The 17,355-nt window shown below is 36.8% G+C and overlaps 1 protein-coding gene across 1 annotated transcript in view; it reads left to right on the top strand.

Moving 5' to 3' along the window:
* Positions 1 to 17,355, top strand: part of magixa (MAGI family member, X-linked a) — a gene marked incomplete at its 5' end in the record, with an annotated part of 40,535 nt that overhangs the window by 13,542 nt on the left and 9,638 nt on the right. Inside the window, 8 exons of the mRNA XM_081348757.1 lie at positions 2,027 to 2,200; positions 2,608 to 2,776; positions 3,337 to 3,407; positions 4,645 to 4,812; positions 6,225 to 6,717; positions 7,393 to 7,906; positions 8,003 to 8,066; positions 8,648 to 9,046. Of these exons, the coding sequence (XP_081204883.1) occupies positions 2,027 to 2,200; positions 2,608 to 2,776; positions 3,337 to 3,407; positions 4,645 to 4,812; positions 6,225 to 6,717; positions 7,393 to 7,906; positions 8,003 to 8,066; positions 8,648 to 9,046 (2,052 nt within the window). The remainder of the gene's footprint in view (positions 1 to 2,026; positions 2,201 to 2,607; positions 2,777 to 3,336; positions 3,408 to 4,644; positions 4,813 to 6,224; positions 6,718 to 7,392; positions 7,907 to 8,002; positions 8,067 to 8,647; positions 9,047 to 17,355) is intronic.

The following is a 17,355-nucleotide window of genomic DNA, read 5'->3' as shown; positions in this document are numbered from 1 at the left end:
TTATCCTGACAAAATCTTCTCTATATATACACTTGTGTTCAAAAGTTTGGGGTTGGTAAGATTTTTTATGATTTTGAAAACAGTTGCATTTGTTTGATTTAGAAAATGACAGAAAACAGAAATATTGTGAAATATTATAATTTGAAGAACTTGTTTTCTACTTCAGTACATTTAAAAATGTATTTTATTCCTGTGATGGCAAAGCTGAATTTTCAGGTCTCATTACTCCAGTCTTCAGTGTCACATGATCCTTCAGAAATCATTCTAATATGCTGATTTGGTACTCAAGAAACATTCTTATCAATGTTTAAAACAGTTGTGCTGCTTAATATTTTTGTCTAAACCATGATGCATGTTTTTTTTTTCAGGATTCTTTGATTTAATAGAACATTTATTTGAAATGGACATCTTGTATAACATAATAATTGTCTTAACTGTAACTTTTGATCAATTTAATGCACCCTTTTAATTAATAAAAGTATTAATTTCCTTACTGAACCCCCAGAAATAACACTAGAAATGTGAGATTTGGTATTATCTGTTTAATATGCCTATAATTAACCACAAAAGTGTTTTTAACACCTGAGCAATGATGCCCCACAGCCCATTAGTCATCTCTCTAGCTAGAAACCACACCACACTCCTACTTTTCTATCACTCTGTACAGGAGAAAAGAGGCTTTACTCTGTAATCCCTATTTCAGTTTCTCAGTCTCCAATCACCCCTCCACCTCCATTCCCTCTCTTTCTCTCTCTCTTTTCATTTTTTTTTCTCCAGTTGTAAATAAGCTGCAGCTAGGGACTTACGCTGCAGTTAAATATCTCTGAAAATTCCAAACATGGAGCTATTGTGCAATTGCTGAGTAAATTCTCTTAGCTGAAGAGTTTGCGCTCCTAGTGCACTTATAGTGTAAATTGTATTTTTTTTTTTTTTATCTGCACTTTGAAGTTTTTATGTTGAATGCTTTTATTTTAGAGATTTAGAGGTAGATGTTCTGAAGTGGATTAAGCTAATGTTTTTGCCATTGATCTGATTGCTAAAAGAGCTCTGGAACATCCTGTCAGTTTATTAATTTCATAACAGCAGTGATTAAGGGTTTTAAAGAGAGCATGATCTAGGGCAGCAGCAGCAGCCAGTAATGGAAAAAACGGCTCTTTTGATAAAATGTAGAACTAGAACTTTATCAGTAAAATTGGTGACACAAAAAAAAGTGGGGTCACATACTGTACCACATTGGAAATGGCTTTTCGATTAAAAAACAAGTTAAAACCAGGAAAGTTTTAGGATTTTGAACATTTTAAAATAAGAAATGTTAAGGCGTAAAATGAATTTGTCACTATTTCTAGGTCACTAATCAAATTGATCTCACTGATCATGTGAACTCCTTAGTACGGAAGTTCAGATTTTCATACATTGAAGCACAAGATGATCTTTTTGGAACATTCACTCAAATCATGCAGGATAATATGGATCATCAGATTTTGTGGCGCTCTTGCCAGACTTGTGAGTTCATGCCAGCTTTAGTGCATGTTATCATTTGATAATATAATATGTAATAAAGAATTTTGTATTAAATTAGAAAAAAAAAATTACTTGTGGTTTCTAATGTTTGTCTGTATGTCAGGTAATTGTACATTTTAAAGCTTTTTTGGCACCATTTTTATTTATTTTTTGGCAAAGTTAATCATAAAGTTGATGGTATGGTTTGTATTTTGGCTATTTTCAAATAAATTCATGTTTTTTAAAATTTAGATATTGAAGTTCTAAAGCCTCTTGACTCGAGCTGCTTGATTATTGTGTTCTGGTCCGCAATTCCAGAAAAGACTCTTTGGCTGCCTCAGAAATTGACTCGAAGGACAATAGCTTTTAGGTTGAAAATGGACGGTCTTGTCGAGAACTGTTTCAGTTAGAGCATGTAATGCATTGTGTCCAAAACCCATTGTTTTTTAATTTTGCTGGTTGGAACAGTTTTGGGATTGTGGGCCATATTTTGGGGGGCATCTCTAAAACATCTCTGTCTTAACAGGGAACTATTATGGCACACCTCGGCCGGTCCACATTGGTCCTGACAGCCCCCCTATTACGTACCAGGAACATCGAAACCTCCTGAGGAATTTTCGTACCCGCAGCAAATCGCTCAGCAACCTGGAAAAGGCCGTGGAGGAAGGTGACAACAGCGAGGAAGACTCTGGTCTATCAGGTACCCAGCTGTTGTGTAAACCTTTATTTTGATTTAGTTTTTTTTTTAAAACAAGTGTTTTTAAATGTAAGCACCTTGCACCATGGTGACATATCCCAAAACACATTTCTTTCCTAGCCCTGTGAGATCAGCATATTTGGAATTGACTTCACATAGTCGCCATTTTGCAGTTACTTTAAACCTACAGATTTTTAAGACAACTGGATGTCTGGTCAACCAGGACATGTTTGCAATTTTTAAATAGTATGGAATTGTGTTCGGAATTTATGCTTTTCTCATATTGGAGCTGGCAAGAGAGGAGAGTAACATGAACGGCGTGACCTCTCGCTGGCCTGAGGTAGCCTAAGATTATACAAGACGGCCGCATCTCATGTCATGTTCACTGTACTCTACTCTCTGTTTCCCAGCGGGGTCTGCCGGAGCAAGCAGTGCCCCTCCCACCACCATTGTCTCACCTAATCAGACTTGGGACTCAGGCGGTGGAGGGGTTGCCATGGAGAACGGAGCACGTGGAGGGGCTTTGCCTGAAAACTGGGAGCTGGCGTTCTGTGACACGGGCGAACCCTATTACATCAAGTGAGTCAGCAGGGGAAAAAGGAAAAAATAAGTGGGGCATAGAGTGGGCAAAAATAGAGACAGAAGGTCATTTGCTTCCTCCAGTAATCAAAGATTATACTCAAACTTGACATGATGTCTTTCTATGTCACATTGGATTTTTGACATGCGAAGGTGACATTTGAACTTTAAGATGCGCATCAATGAAAAAAATTTTATTCAGCGGATGGAGTCCAGTTATCATGTTGGAAGTGTTTTTAATGCAGTTTTTATGCAAAGAAAAAGGTGACATTTGAACTTTAAGATGTGCATCAAAAAATGCATAATCTTTGCCTATCTCTGAAAATGAAGTGCGCTGAATGTGGTTAATTTGTGTTTTTGATGCAATTTTAAGGGGGGAAAAATGTGACATTGGAACTTTAAGATGCGCATCAATGTAAAATGCATATACTTTGCCTTTATCTATGGAAATTAAGTTCACTTAATGTTTTTTACTCTCAGTACTGCTGTTGTATTTCATTTTAAAGTTGCTGATGAAACCTTGTGGGGGAGAAAAGTGTCTCATTTCTTTCATTTTTCAGCCATAACTCAAAGACCACATGCTGGCTGGACCCAAGGACTCAGGGCAAAGAGATTGTCAGCAAGACGGAGTGTGAGTGCATATGTGTGCACGTGTGTGTGAGCTTGGCCCCTTTCCACATTTTGCTCCCAAACACACTCGCTCTCTCTGCAGTCTTCACACAAAGATTAATGACAAACCTTCCTGGAGCCATTTAGTCTTTCTCTCACGCCTTCATCTTATAGCTTGTTTTCCTTGCCTTTTAAACCTTATCCACAATCCCCTCGTCCCTCCCTGCTTGCTTTCACCTCTTATCTCTCTTTTTCCTTTAATGTTATCTATCACTCAAAGCATGCTTTCTTATATTTTGAGAAGGTCATGTCTGCTATCCCTTCCAAACAGTTTTCAGAAGCCTTTACATCTGTTACTATGCACGTGTGTAAGAAGCCCACGTGTGCACATGTATGTGAATAGATATACAAGTGGGCTCCAGAATTCTGTGACTAAAATTAAATTCTTTAAAATTATGAAAAAAATAAATAATAATATGTGTTTAAAATCTAATTTAAGCATGGAGAAGTTTTAGGAATTTGAAAATGTAGTTGTATATAGTGTGTAGTGTATATGGTATACTGTCTGCTATTGTTTAAAAATACTATGTGGAACCTTTTGCATTATGCAGGTTTCTGAAAGTAGTATGCTACATTGTCACATGACCTTTTCAAATTGCATGTTTAATTTATGTGGATGGCATTCAGTTATCATGTTGGAAGTAAATGTGGTTATAAAAATATACTTTTAGCAGTCTATTCAATTGATGAGTCAAGAACAAAATGTGGAAAATTGCTACTAGTAAACTAGAAATCTAATACTTTGGGTAATTGTCACCTAGGAGACGGAAAGCCAACTCAAGCACTTTGCATTGTGGGAGAAAGTACCCTTTCAAAGTGCACTGTTGTGTAGTGTACCCTACATTTTAGTATGTATGTGTAGTATGATAGTTTGCTGTTTTGAAAATAGACAGTGTTTTGGAAAGTGCCACAGTTTTCTTTTTTGGGATGAGGTGTTTAAATGGCTTACTAGGCTTAATAGGAGAAAGTATTCTAAAATGAAAAAAGTACTCCCCTATATACAAGTGTGTGATTGAACAATTTATTCAGAGTATAAGTTGCACAGCTCACATCCCAGCAGATGGCACTGTTGTTTAGCAGTCAACTCCATCCTAAAACAATGTTGTGATGAGGCTTGAAGGCATTGTTAGATTTTTGTGAACTTCGTATACCATGTGTAGACACTTATTTCTATGTTTGTGTGTGTGCTTGTCAATTAGTACCTGCATTCACAGACCAACCATCTGAACTGAAGGGCTATTCCATACACACTCGCCTGTCGAAAGGGCCTCGTGGGTTTGGCTTCAACATTGTGGGTGGCAGTAGACCTCGAGAGTTCCTGCAGGTGTACAGCGTCACCCCAGGAGGCCCATCTGCACTCAAAACAGGTGAGACTAGGAGTTTTAACCCTGTGTCCTTTAAAAAAAAAAAAACCACACATTAAAACACACATGCAGCTGGCACTGTGTTGCAAACACTGACCATGTAAAACTGCTACTGTGTGTATTATTATTTTTATTATAGTTTTCAAAAGTCTGAGACCTGAACATTTTTCTGTTTTGTACTTTTATAATTTATTACAATGACTATTATTATTATTGTTCATTAAAGCTTTTTTGTTATTCAAAAGAAAATGTTACCTAAAGCAGTTCTTGTTTTGCTTTCCTCGATGACACATTTAGGAATATGTGAAAAGGCATTAGCTAAATTAAATGGAAATTATGTAAAAAAAAAAATTACATTTAAGCGATTTAACATGTATTCTAATTTCACATTGAGAAAATCTAACGCCACTGGTGTAGAGATTAGGTGAAATGAGAAAGAATTGAGGATTTTCCTGCATGCCGCATTCATATTACCCTGGCAACACCAGCATTCTCTTTTGGAAACTGCTAAGTGGCTTTTGCTTTTTGCTGCTTCTGTATAAATCTGCAGCACAGGAGATGGCACTTCAATGGGTCAGCTTTTTAAATATTTATAGATGTATGATAGATATAATAATTTAATAGCACACATAGATTTGTGCAGGGGACTCCTAAGGACGTTGTGAATCATACGTGATGTAATGGTTCTGCTGATTATAATGTCCTCTTTTTCCACTTAAAAGAAGACAAAAATCCCCATATTATAGACCAGGGGAGAAAAAAAGACCAGATGGATAAAAGATAGATTTTAGCACAGTAGCATGAGCGGTTTGCTTTTCCTCTCTCTCCCCATCCTAATCTATCCCTCCAATCCTCACTTTTATTTTTGGCAGGAAATCTCTTGAAACTCACGCTTTTTCTCTCTCTCTGTGGATTAGATTATTATGCCTGTATATATGTGTGTGTATTTGGTGATTTGGACATGGTTTGAAACTGCTGATCTTCTCTTAATCCAGATGGGCCTATAGGTTTTAATCTGCCTTCTATTACACACACCACTGTCCACTCACGTGTTCTGTCAAACCCACCAACACCCAAACACACTCACTTATGCTTAACAGGGTCACGTCATACCCTTTTTTATATCCCTTGTGATTGTCTGTTTTATTTGTTTGACCTTGTTAAAATGGCGCTCATTCTCCCCTTTCTAACATTAGTTTTAATGAATTGTCTTTTTCTACTGACTGGAAGTTTAAAAAGCTACAGTGGGTTTTTACTGTTTACTGAACTATTTACACTGACAAGATTAAGGACATTTTTAATTCCTCGTGATATGACCTCTTTAGTACTTGTGTACTCTCAAAATGAGAATCTGATTGCTTTTGATTTCCCTCGTGTACAAATACAAATGACAGAAATGTCTCTCTCTCCCTCAGCGGACATCCTGGTGTACATTAATGACTTGTGTGTGCTGGGTCTGTCCCATAAAGAAGTGGTAGAAATGCTGAAATCCGTCCCCATGGGTCACAGTGTGGATGTGGTTCTTCGTCGAGGTTACCCCATGCTCTACAACCCTGATGGCTGCCCCAAAACCAGCCTCGCCTCCCCTTCCGACCCAACCAGTGCCAAACCTGCAGCCCCCAGTTCTGCTCAATCCCAGGTTCAACATCCTGATGGACACCAGCCTGGCTTGGTGAACCTCAATCGCTCTATGTCCCACCACAACAACTTCTACCCCCGCATGCAGAAAGAGTCCTTGGATGCTAATGGCAACACAGCACCCCAGCCTTCCTACTCAATGGTCAATGGAAATGGAGTGGGAGGGACTTTAGGGTTGGGGGCGGTGCCTTTAACAAATGCCCCTCCCCCATCAGAGCGAATGAGCTCTAGTCACAGCGATACGGAGGTCAGCTCTGTTGTCACACGCAGGTAACCAGAATGGCGTATCGAGCCGGGTTTATTATTATTATTATTATTATTATTATTAATAATAATAATATATAAACATGTTGTTTATTTTTTTTTTTATTTTAAGTTTATTTAAACTTAACAGTACAAAAAAAACATGATTCCAGTCGAAAACTGAAAAATATGTATTGCACATCGAGAGTATAGCATAAACTAATTTGCGTTTCGGGTCCCTAGAAAGGATTTAAAAATAAATATATAAATAAAAAACACTAATCATAGAATAAAGCTAATACAGCATGTCATTTATACGCATACAAATACAATCCTAAATGACCTAATCAGGTCATTATCAGTAATTAACATGGTGGTGGTAATAATAATATTAATAATAACAATTATTATTATTAATAACCATAACTATATAATAACATCACAACCATGTTCAATAATGATTATTATTATTATCAGTTATAAATTATTAAAACCATCTTTGTTAATGATTATTAATAGTAATGATTATCATTAAGGAACATGGTAATAATAATGATGATAATTATTATTATTATTATTATTAACATAATAATAAATAAACATGGTTACATAATAATATCACAACCATGTTCATTATCATTATTATTATTATTGATGCTGTTCTGTTTACACTGGCATTTGTTTCCTCCACTCTCTACCCAGAGCTTCCCTTGTCCGAAGCTACAACAACAACACTCTTCCAGCTCCTTCTCACACCCATCATAGTTCCAAGTCTTCCGAGAGCGATCTCTCCTCTGCTACGCTCCCCCTGCCCCGGCCCGAGGTGGGTCCTACCGCCCCGCCACCAGGAGCGCCTAGCACCCAGCAGCCCCCCATGCCCCAAACATCTCTTGCCGTCGTACCCCCAACCGAGCACCCACCCTGTGGTTTCAACGGGTGTCCAGCCAACAATCCCCCGCGACCTCTTCCGGGTGGCCTAGCGTCCCCCGGAGCCCCGGGTGGGGTAGGCTGCGGGGGAGGGGGTGAGCTGGTACCTGTGGCTTTGGGCAGGAGCGAGGGAGGGGGTATGGGTTTCAGTGTGACGGCTGGGGGGCAAGGAGGGCAGCTGGCGGTGGTGAAGAGAGTCTGGGACAGACGACAGTGCCCCTCCTTACAGCCAGGGGATGCCATTATTAAAATCAATGGCGCTGATGTGCAGAGCCTCAGCTTCGCACAGGTAAATTCAATAACTCTGCAGGTCTTTTTCTGAAACTCTTCCCTCATCAACCTTCTAAATTTGAATCCTTTCATATGATCTTTTTCATATGAACAGGTGCAGCGGGTGCTGCAAGAACATACCAAACAGGGTGAGGTGGTCTTACTGGTTTACAGAGGAAGTGAGTGTCACCCACACTGTATGCAGATACATCGTTTATAATAAACAATCCAAAATTTTAAATAAAGAAGAAAAAAAAAGTTGTCCATGATTTGATTTCATGGTCACTTCAACATTTTGTAAGATTTGTCAAAATAAATTAAAAATAAAATGCAAAAAAAATAAATTTAGGCATCACAACATTATAAGGTTCAGTATGAAAAAATTATATTCATTTTGAGATTTAAGATTATGTAAAAATTACATTTAATATTTGTTAATGTTAATTATTAGTGTTTTTAAGGATTAAATTTAAGTGAGCGTTTTATGAAGGTAATGGTAATCTAAATGTAAAGAGAGAAAAAAGCGTGTACAATTAAATATCCAATATCGGCCAATACCATTAAATAAATAAAAAAGTTTAATATTGTCACATAACTATTACATATAATGGACATATCTGACCGCATATTATTTCTATATATTTATCATGAATTATTATAATATATTTATGATTAATTCTATATAAATAAACAGTATAGTAGGAAAAAGCTATCAGTACCTCCTGCCTCATTCACTCATCATTATCCTGTTCTCTCTCAGGTCCTCTTTGCTCCCCTGGCTCCCCAAATGCCTATAAAAGACCTCCTCCCTCCCTGGGCACCCCAGATCTGACCTCACCCTCCTCCGATGGTGCCGTGCCCAGCCAGAGCACCCTCTCTCCCTCCTCGCCCTGCAGTGACCTCCCCAACCTGGTCCAAAGCACCAGCTTCCTGGACTCTGTGCCCGTGACCCTGACCCTAGAGCCCCGGGACTGGTTAGGGGCTGAGGACGGACCTGCTCAGTGGAGCCGTACTGCTGCCCCTAACCTCGGCGCGGTGTCCAAAAGCCATGTAGACGCGAGGGGAGTGGTCTCTTCCAGAGCGATGGAGGTGGAGTTGAGACGGAGACCAGGAGAGGGATTCGGGTTTGTCATCGCATCACAGGACGTAGTGAATGGAAGTAAGTACAGACTGGGTGGAACATGATCTTACATTTATGTTTTCTGGCCAGTCAGATGTGACCTTGCGTTGTTTGTTTTATATCTGGTTATTCTGGTACTTGGAAGCAAAAAATTAACATTTTATACATTAATACAACATTATTTAATCAAAATCAGGACTCTGGAAATATAGTCCGTCTGCATAAAGCAATTATCACATTGGGAGAGACTATAATTCTGCCTGGTTTGCTGTTTGAAGACCAGGTGAATCGTGAAAAAATAAAATATTGTAGAGAAAAAGGGCATTCTACCCCTCTAAGCATGTTGGTCGTCTGAGTCATGTCATTATGCAATAAGCATGTGCACAGAAAAGCTCTAATTAGAAGACTAATTATGTTTTCTTTCACTTGATTTGAGGCTTAGCTAATATGTGCTCTCTTATTTTTAAGGAGATGTTTCTAGTTGTTGTTTTTTTTTGTCAGTTATTAAATGCACTAATTAGTGCATCTCTGCTCTGAGTGTGTTAATGTAAGATAAGTTAAAGTCTGAGCGAGGCCATGGTTTGTGTCCAGCGCTGCTTGTAGTTGTGAAACAACAAATGGAACAGTTTCCTGAGTGAGCAGTTTTTCCTGTTTTCATTCTCTCTCTCTTTTTTTTTTCTTGTGTATTTCCCTTTTTTTCTTTTTCTTGTGCATTGTTGTTTAGTAGTTCAGTACTTGTTCATTGTCATTTGGGGTTTATTGTTTAGTAGATAAACATCTTCTGTTTTTTAAAATAGATTTCCAACAAAGAACCGTTGTGATCTGTCTGTTTTGTCGTTTTGTTTACAGTTTACATACCTACAGTACTTCATAAAACTAAAGGTTTCTAATAACTAGACATTGCATCAATGCAATTCAATGAATTGATTAATGAATTTAATAATGGTTGATATTTACTATAATACTTTAATGAATTATTACATTACATTATCAAAAATAAGCTTTCTTTTCAGTTGGAACATTCAGATTTCTAATGTATTTATGTTGTGTAAAAAAAGGCATTTTTGCCTTCGGCCCAATGTTATATGTTTTTTTTTTTTTTTTTTTTAAATTAACCAAAGTAATAGAATCCAATCAGCCATATTTCTATTTCTATGATGCATTATATAATGTATTAAATATTTGCAAATTGATCAAATATTTATATCTGAAAATACAAATGGCAGATAATTTATAGTAGAAGTTATTCAAAAAAATTTGAGGTCAGGAAATGTTTTTGAAAGAAGTCTCTTATGCTCACCAAGGCTGCATTTATTTGATAAAAAAACAGTAATATTGTAAATTATATTGTACATGTTCTGTTTTAATATATTTTAAAATGTAATTTATTCCTGTGATGGCAAAGCTGAAATTTCAGCATCATTACTCCAGTCTTCTTCTATTTCTATTTATTTGAAATAGAAATCTTGGTCACACTTTAGCTTAGGGTCCAAATTTTACTATTGACTTACTATTAACTACGACTTTTGCCTCAATAAACTCCTAATTACTGCTTATTAATTGTTAGTAAGGTAGTTGTTAAGTTTCGGTATTGGGCAGGAATAAGGTATGTAGAATTTGGTCATGCAGAATAAGGCATTAATATGTGCTTTAATAAACAGCTAATATCCTAGTAATATGCATGCTAATAAGCAGCTAGTTGGTAGTGAGAATTGGACTCTAAACTCTAAACTTTTTAAACTTACTGACCCCAAACTTTTGAAAACTAGTGTATATAGTGTGTGTGTGTGTGTGTGTGTATAGTTGTAAATATCACACACTCTGTCTCAGGCTGATAGTTTTGCAATGAATCAGTGTGGTATTAAATCACTTTTATTTTCCACATATTCCCTATCATGCTTTCACTCAACATCCCTCCCTTCAGTGATCTCTCTCTCTCTCGCTCTCTCTCCCTCTCTCTCTCTCTCTCTCTGCACTCTTTCACCCTCTCCCCCTCTCTCTTTTCCTCAGTTCAGTTTTGTCTGTGCAAGCGTCCTCCGTGTCTCTGTTCTGAGGGGAAAAAACACCTGAACAGTCCTTGTTTTCTCCATTTCTTCATTGTTTTGTAATATTATATGTAGATTAAAGACTCCGTGTCAGGAATTCTCTGGATTTGAAGCTGGATTTAGAAACTCTATCAGGACAAAATGCTGGAAAGGCTTCAGTCTGCCCTGAAAACGATGAAGGACGTGAAACGTAAATACTCTCTTACCTCTTATGTACTCTTACAGTATAATATCTGTATTTAGGTTAATTATTGACCCTGGTACTGTTTACTTTACTAACAATTAAGTACTGTATTTGCAGCTGAATCAAGTTTAGTGATGCTTAAACGTGATCCAAAACATTGTGCGTGGGAACAGTCCGCTTTCGTGAGAACAGAGAGAACAGGATGCATGTTTTGCATTTTGCATTGTATCCGTAGCTTTTTGATCTGTCCGGGACAGTTCTTCTAAAGTGCATCTCTGTACTTTTCATACTTCAGAGCGTCCTGGCGCTGTGGTTCACCTGGGGTCTCACATGCCTGAAATATTTCCAGTGGTCGTGCCAATGAAAGGCTTAATTCTTCTGTGATGTGTTGGACCAGTGAACACAGACTCATCTACACTGTTGAGGCGTTCAAATATCTGCTTACAGACTTCAGTAGAGATAAAGAGAAAAAAATACTTTGAAGCATAATGAAAAAATATCATTCACATTTACAAAAAAGTATAGTATAAGGATAAGTAATAAGCATAAGTATAAGTCTGGGTACTACTGTTTTTTTTTTTTTTTTTTTTTTTTACATGGTATCATAGTTTTATGATCATAGTTTTCTTTCCATTACAAAAACTTGTACCCAAAAACCCTTGTACCATGGTGCAAGGATAGTAATACTACAGTATTTTGAAATTTATCAAGGTACTACAATTCATGTACCATAGTATTTACATGGTACTCCACGATATTTATAAGAATACCTTGGTACTGCCATGGTACATGTTCAAAATACTATGGTAGGACTATGGTAAGTGGACAATGCCTTGATATTTTTTGGAAATGATACCATGGTATTACCATGTTTATTTGACCATGTAGCATATTTAGTTTTTTTTTTTACCGTCTACCATGGTATTCTTTGAAATCTATTGGAGCATCATGTAACTACCATAACACATATTTATCTCTATATTTATATTTTCTGTCAGTTACATTATTACTGTTATAAGTTGAACATCCTGAAAATCTTATCGTGTGTGTGTGTGTGTGAGATCATCCGCGTGAGGTCATTTGTAGGGAATGTGTGTGTGTGAGACGGAGACAGAGAGCAAAGAAAACTGCGAGATCCTTCCAGTCGTGTTCAATATGAGATTGTCTGTATCTTATTTGTATCCTCTCTATGCCGTAATATCCTTAAGGCACCGTCGTATGCCCGTTTCCATTTTTCAGAGGGGCGAGTTGTACTGGGATCAGCTGATGCTGTTTCGTGAAGCTTAGCAATGTTAACAGACATCGCAGGTTCTGGATCACTGGTTGAGCATATTTTCTCCATGTCATGTGAGGTTTCGCATTGTTCATTTTAGTGCATATTTACATGGCAGGACTAATAAGCTGGATAAGATTAAATATTAAACAGATGGTTGGGTTTGCATCTTGATCCCCATAGGGATACAAGCAGGTTTGTATGTGTATGTTTGAACGTTCATGATGCATTTTGTTCATGATCAATAAGTTTGTTGCTAGACACTAAGGCAGTGTCCGAAACCAAGTTTCACTGCAGATAGTGTTTCCTGTGCAGTGTTGGGATTGTTTGTTTCTGCAGGGTCAGCCTGATGTAAATGGAGTGTTGTGGGTCTGATGCTCAGTCACCATTAGTATTACTGCTGTGATCTGCATCTGTGTGTTTCTGCTCCGTAGTGTGTGAAAGTTTTATTTTCCTTATGTTTTTGCTCACAAACAGCATTTTTAAAGATTTCAAAGTATCAATACACACTTATTGTTGAGCAGTTTTTTTTTTTTACATGTATATCAAAAGCAATATACTGTATTGAAATGATTCTGGAAGCAAGCTAATTTTCATATGGAAGCAATGATAATAATTTCTTAGAATATTTTTTTGTCAGTGGATTATCCTTTCCAGGTTTTGGAGCTGCAATCTATGATGGTACCACTACTTTTCATGCGTTAAAGGGATAGGTCACCCATAAATGTTTTCTCTAAATTGTTTACTCATTTAGTTCCAAACCTTTATGACATTCTTTCTTCTGTGAAACTCAAAGGAAGATGTTTTAAAGAAACATCATGAATATTTGTCTCGATAAGGAAAGTAAGTGGACCCCACTTACTTTCATTGTATTGACAAAAAACAATGAGCCGTTTTTCAAAATATCTTATTTTATGTCATGCAAAAGAATGTCATGAAGGTTTGAAACAACAAAATATAACAGAATTTCATTTATGGGTGGACTTTTTTCTGCACTAAGAATACTTTATTTCCAATACGAGTTGAGACCTGCATTGCAAATTTAATCCAGGCACAAATTGTGCTCTTTTACTGTTGCCTTTCATTCATTCACTGCTCATGTACTGACAGAATCATTTACTCGCTGGTCGCTCAAGGGTATTGTCGATGCATTATATAAAGTATACAAATGTTAGAAAATGAGGGACTAATCATAGTTTTGAGGTTAATGACCTTGATTTGTTCAACACTGGTTCCATAAATGGGGCAAAAGTAAAAAAAAAAAAGTTATTTCTATTTTCTATATTTATTTCTGAAACTAACAGAAGTTTAATTTGTTAGATGTTAGTTTTTTTTTTTGTTATAGTTATAATTAAAACCAAAGTATGTAATTTCAAATGGAATGAAAAAAGGTAACACTATGTTTTACAGTGTCCTTATTACACGTTACATGTAGTTACTGTAGTAAATTCCTCAAATACTCCCTCCCTCTGCCATTGGCTGCCTTATCATATAGCCACACCCCCAAACCCAACTTTTGGATGAACTATCAGATTATCAGATTGGTAGGAATGTTCAAACAGACCGAACAATGTTTGGTAAACACTAATCAACCTAGTAATGGCTTATAGTTATTCTGTAATGCTTTTAATTAAAGCTGAATTGTCATTTCAAATGGAATAGCAAAAGTACTGTTTTTAAACAGATTTTCTCAAAAACTTCCCCTCTCTGCCATTGGTTGGCTTATCATATAACCACACCCCCAAACCCATTGCATTGTTTGAACTGTTATCAGACTTGAAGTAGATTTCCTCTTCGCCATTGGCTGGCTGATCAGATAACCACTCCCCAATACTACGCTATTGGTTGAATTGTTGTCGGGCTGATTGGAATGTTCAACCAATTTTTCTGTAGCTTTTCTGTTGCTGTATGTCTTCATAATAAACTGGGATATGAGAAAGTATGTTTACATAAAATAAAAAAAACACTTTCTCTTTGATTAAAGAACAGTAGAGGCCAGATAGGAGTTCGCCAATAGCCAGGTGTTTTTCTGACATGTGACAAAAGGTTATCATCTCGGCATGAGTCCTACTGTTCTGTTCTCTGCATGAGAAGTTTTGTTCAAGCCTTCGACCCCCACCTGAACTCAGCTTCCACAACACGCAAAACCTCTGTTCTTCCCGCCGAACCCTGTGGTGTGTGTAAAACTCGCCTCTCACATGGCTCATTGGCTTGCAGTTCAGAGGAAATCTGCCCAGTCGTGAAAATAACAGGCTCATAAATAAAAGCGGAGGTGAACAGAAACAAAGTTTTGTGTAAAAGCGCTGAAGGTTGACCCAGTTATTCTACATATTTAAAGAGTAGTTAAAGTTTCACTCTTGCAACTTATGCTGAGTGTCAGTATTTTTATGTGTTTAAAAGCTGTGGTTCATTTAGGCTATATTGCAGTTACCATAGTTAATTATAAAAAGTAAAAGTACTGTTCTTTAATATTTTTTCTGATTAGGATCTGTGCCTTCAAAAAAGTAGTTTTTAAAATATAAATGCGTATATATATATATTGCCAGTAAAAATTCCTCTTTCAGCACTATACTGTGTTATGAGCTTTAGAAAGCATGCGTGTCTTTCTGTGTGTCATTCATAATAGTGTAGGTTTATAGGATTATGGGAAGTGTTTAATAACAGTTATGTAACAGACACCATACCTTTATGAATTCAAAATACTCTGTTGTTCAGTAACTATAAATCCCAAAGAGTATTTCTCTCTCTTTCAGGCAGCTGGGTCAGAAACAGCTGTATTCATGCCTGTTTTTTTTAATCTCTTTATCTGTTTTCATGTGGGAGACTTTTATGAAATTTCAAAACATGTGCCGTGTTTATTAAATGCATCCTTCCCATTAACACTATTACTGTTTATCTTTTTTTGCCCACTTCTATAAATAACCCACAGAACAATATGCTCATTAACTAAGATCTTTTACAAGCTATGAATAATGCGTGAATGTGTTATGAATAATAGACAGACTCATGAATAATGTAGTTTTAGTAATAATTGGCAGCACTTAACGATGTGGTACGCGGGAGAACATTCTCTTCCAGCTCAACACGCTTCACATGACACTGAATACACTCTCACCTGGGCTCTACTGATTCTGTACACACACACACACACACACACACACACACACACAAATTTTGCATACTGCATATTCTAGCCCTAACCCTAAACCTACCCATCACGGAAAACTTTTTAAAAAACATAATTTAGTATGATTTAAAAGCTGTTTTCCACATAAGGACCAAAAAATTTGATATTGCCATCTTTGTGATGACATTTTGTCCCCATAACGTAAGGTTTACCAGAACCAATACAGTGAATTTCCATTTCATGTCAGCTTTAAACACCACATCACATATACTGTACATGAAAGGGTTTCCGTGTAGCTTGCTCTACATGTGTATTTCATCTCTCTCTCTCTCTCTCTCTCTCTCTCTCTCTCTCTCCTGTATGTTTGATCTTGTATGTACTGATTTCTCTCTGGGGTTCTTAGGACAGTGCGTACAGATCAGACACTGTCAGTAGTTAAACTAATGTGCTAGTTAAACTAGATTATTAGAAGTAAAAAAATCAAAGAGCTCCGAGAAAAACATACAGGTGTTTTTGATTCACAGTTGAGGAAGCTTCAGGACTCTTTGTACAGATCTAAAAGGGACTTTCATGTTGTGAGGAAGAGTTTCTTGGCTCATAATCTAAGACGCAGCAAGGTGTAAATTAGGAAAACATTTCTAACATATGTTTGTTCTTTTATGTCATGTTTGATATGTTTGTTCAGATCTGCTGCCCACTGTGTCAACACTGTTTCCTTCTGTTTTTGTCATTCATTTCCTATTAATATACAATCAGAGCTTGTGAACCTTTGTGGTTCTGCAATTCCCTCAACATATTGGATGGCTGAAATGCATAGATGAATTCCCAATTCACATATGTCGAAAAACAAAAAGTGTGTACAGTACGTAGCGTTTCAAGCCTTATACTTGAAAAGGTACCTACTTTGAGTGCATTTGTGCTTCAAAGGGCTAACTGAAACTGTTTCAGGCCTGTTGTTGTTTTTACATGGTCTGCACTGTCGGCTGTTTCCCCACACGAGTGCACAATCAATACAAACAGGTCGATTCACCGGCCAAAACTGGACAGTGGCAGTACAGTATGGCGATATACTAACAGTGTCTATGGGAATGTCCCTGTATCCGAAGATGCAAACTTCCCAGCTACACGGTGTGCCACATAAGCTGAGGAGCCGTTCGGAAAAGTTGCAAAATAAAACACGAATCTTCCAATATAAGTGTCATAGGTGTTTAGCAACAACTAAGAAAATAGTTTTTGTCCGTACACTACCGTTTATAAGATTTTTTGTTTTATGTTTTTGAAAGAAGTCTCTTATGCCCAGCAAGGCTGCATATATTTGATCAAACATAAAATAAACCAGTAATATTGCGAAATATTACAATTTAAAATAACTTTTTCAATTTGATTTGAAATTTCAATTCACTTTAAAATGTAATTTATTCCTCATTTTCAGCAGCCATTACTTTTAGTCTTCAGTGTCACATGATCCTTCAGAAATGATTCTAATATGTTGAATTGGTGCTCAAGAAACATTTATTATTATTAAAAATGTTAAAAAAGTTTAATATTTGTGTGTTCAACATTCTTTGACGAATTCCTTTCCACTGTTGCCTTTGGCTTGTTCAGTTGGGGATATTTTATTTAATTTAATTAATCAATCAACAATACTATTGATCAGCATTACCAAACGTGGACGTTTTCCACTAGAAACAAACATTGATGTATTATTTTAATTTAATA

This window comes from Scardinius erythrophthalmus (assembly GCF_964197995.2).
Source record: "Scardinius erythrophthalmus genome assembly, chromosome: 20".
NCBI classification, from domain to species: domain Eukaryota; kingdom Metazoa; phylum Chordata; class Actinopteri; order Cypriniformes; family Leuciscidae; genus Scardinius; species Scardinius erythrophthalmus.
This window is presented reverse-complemented; position numbering and strand designations above follow the sequence as displayed.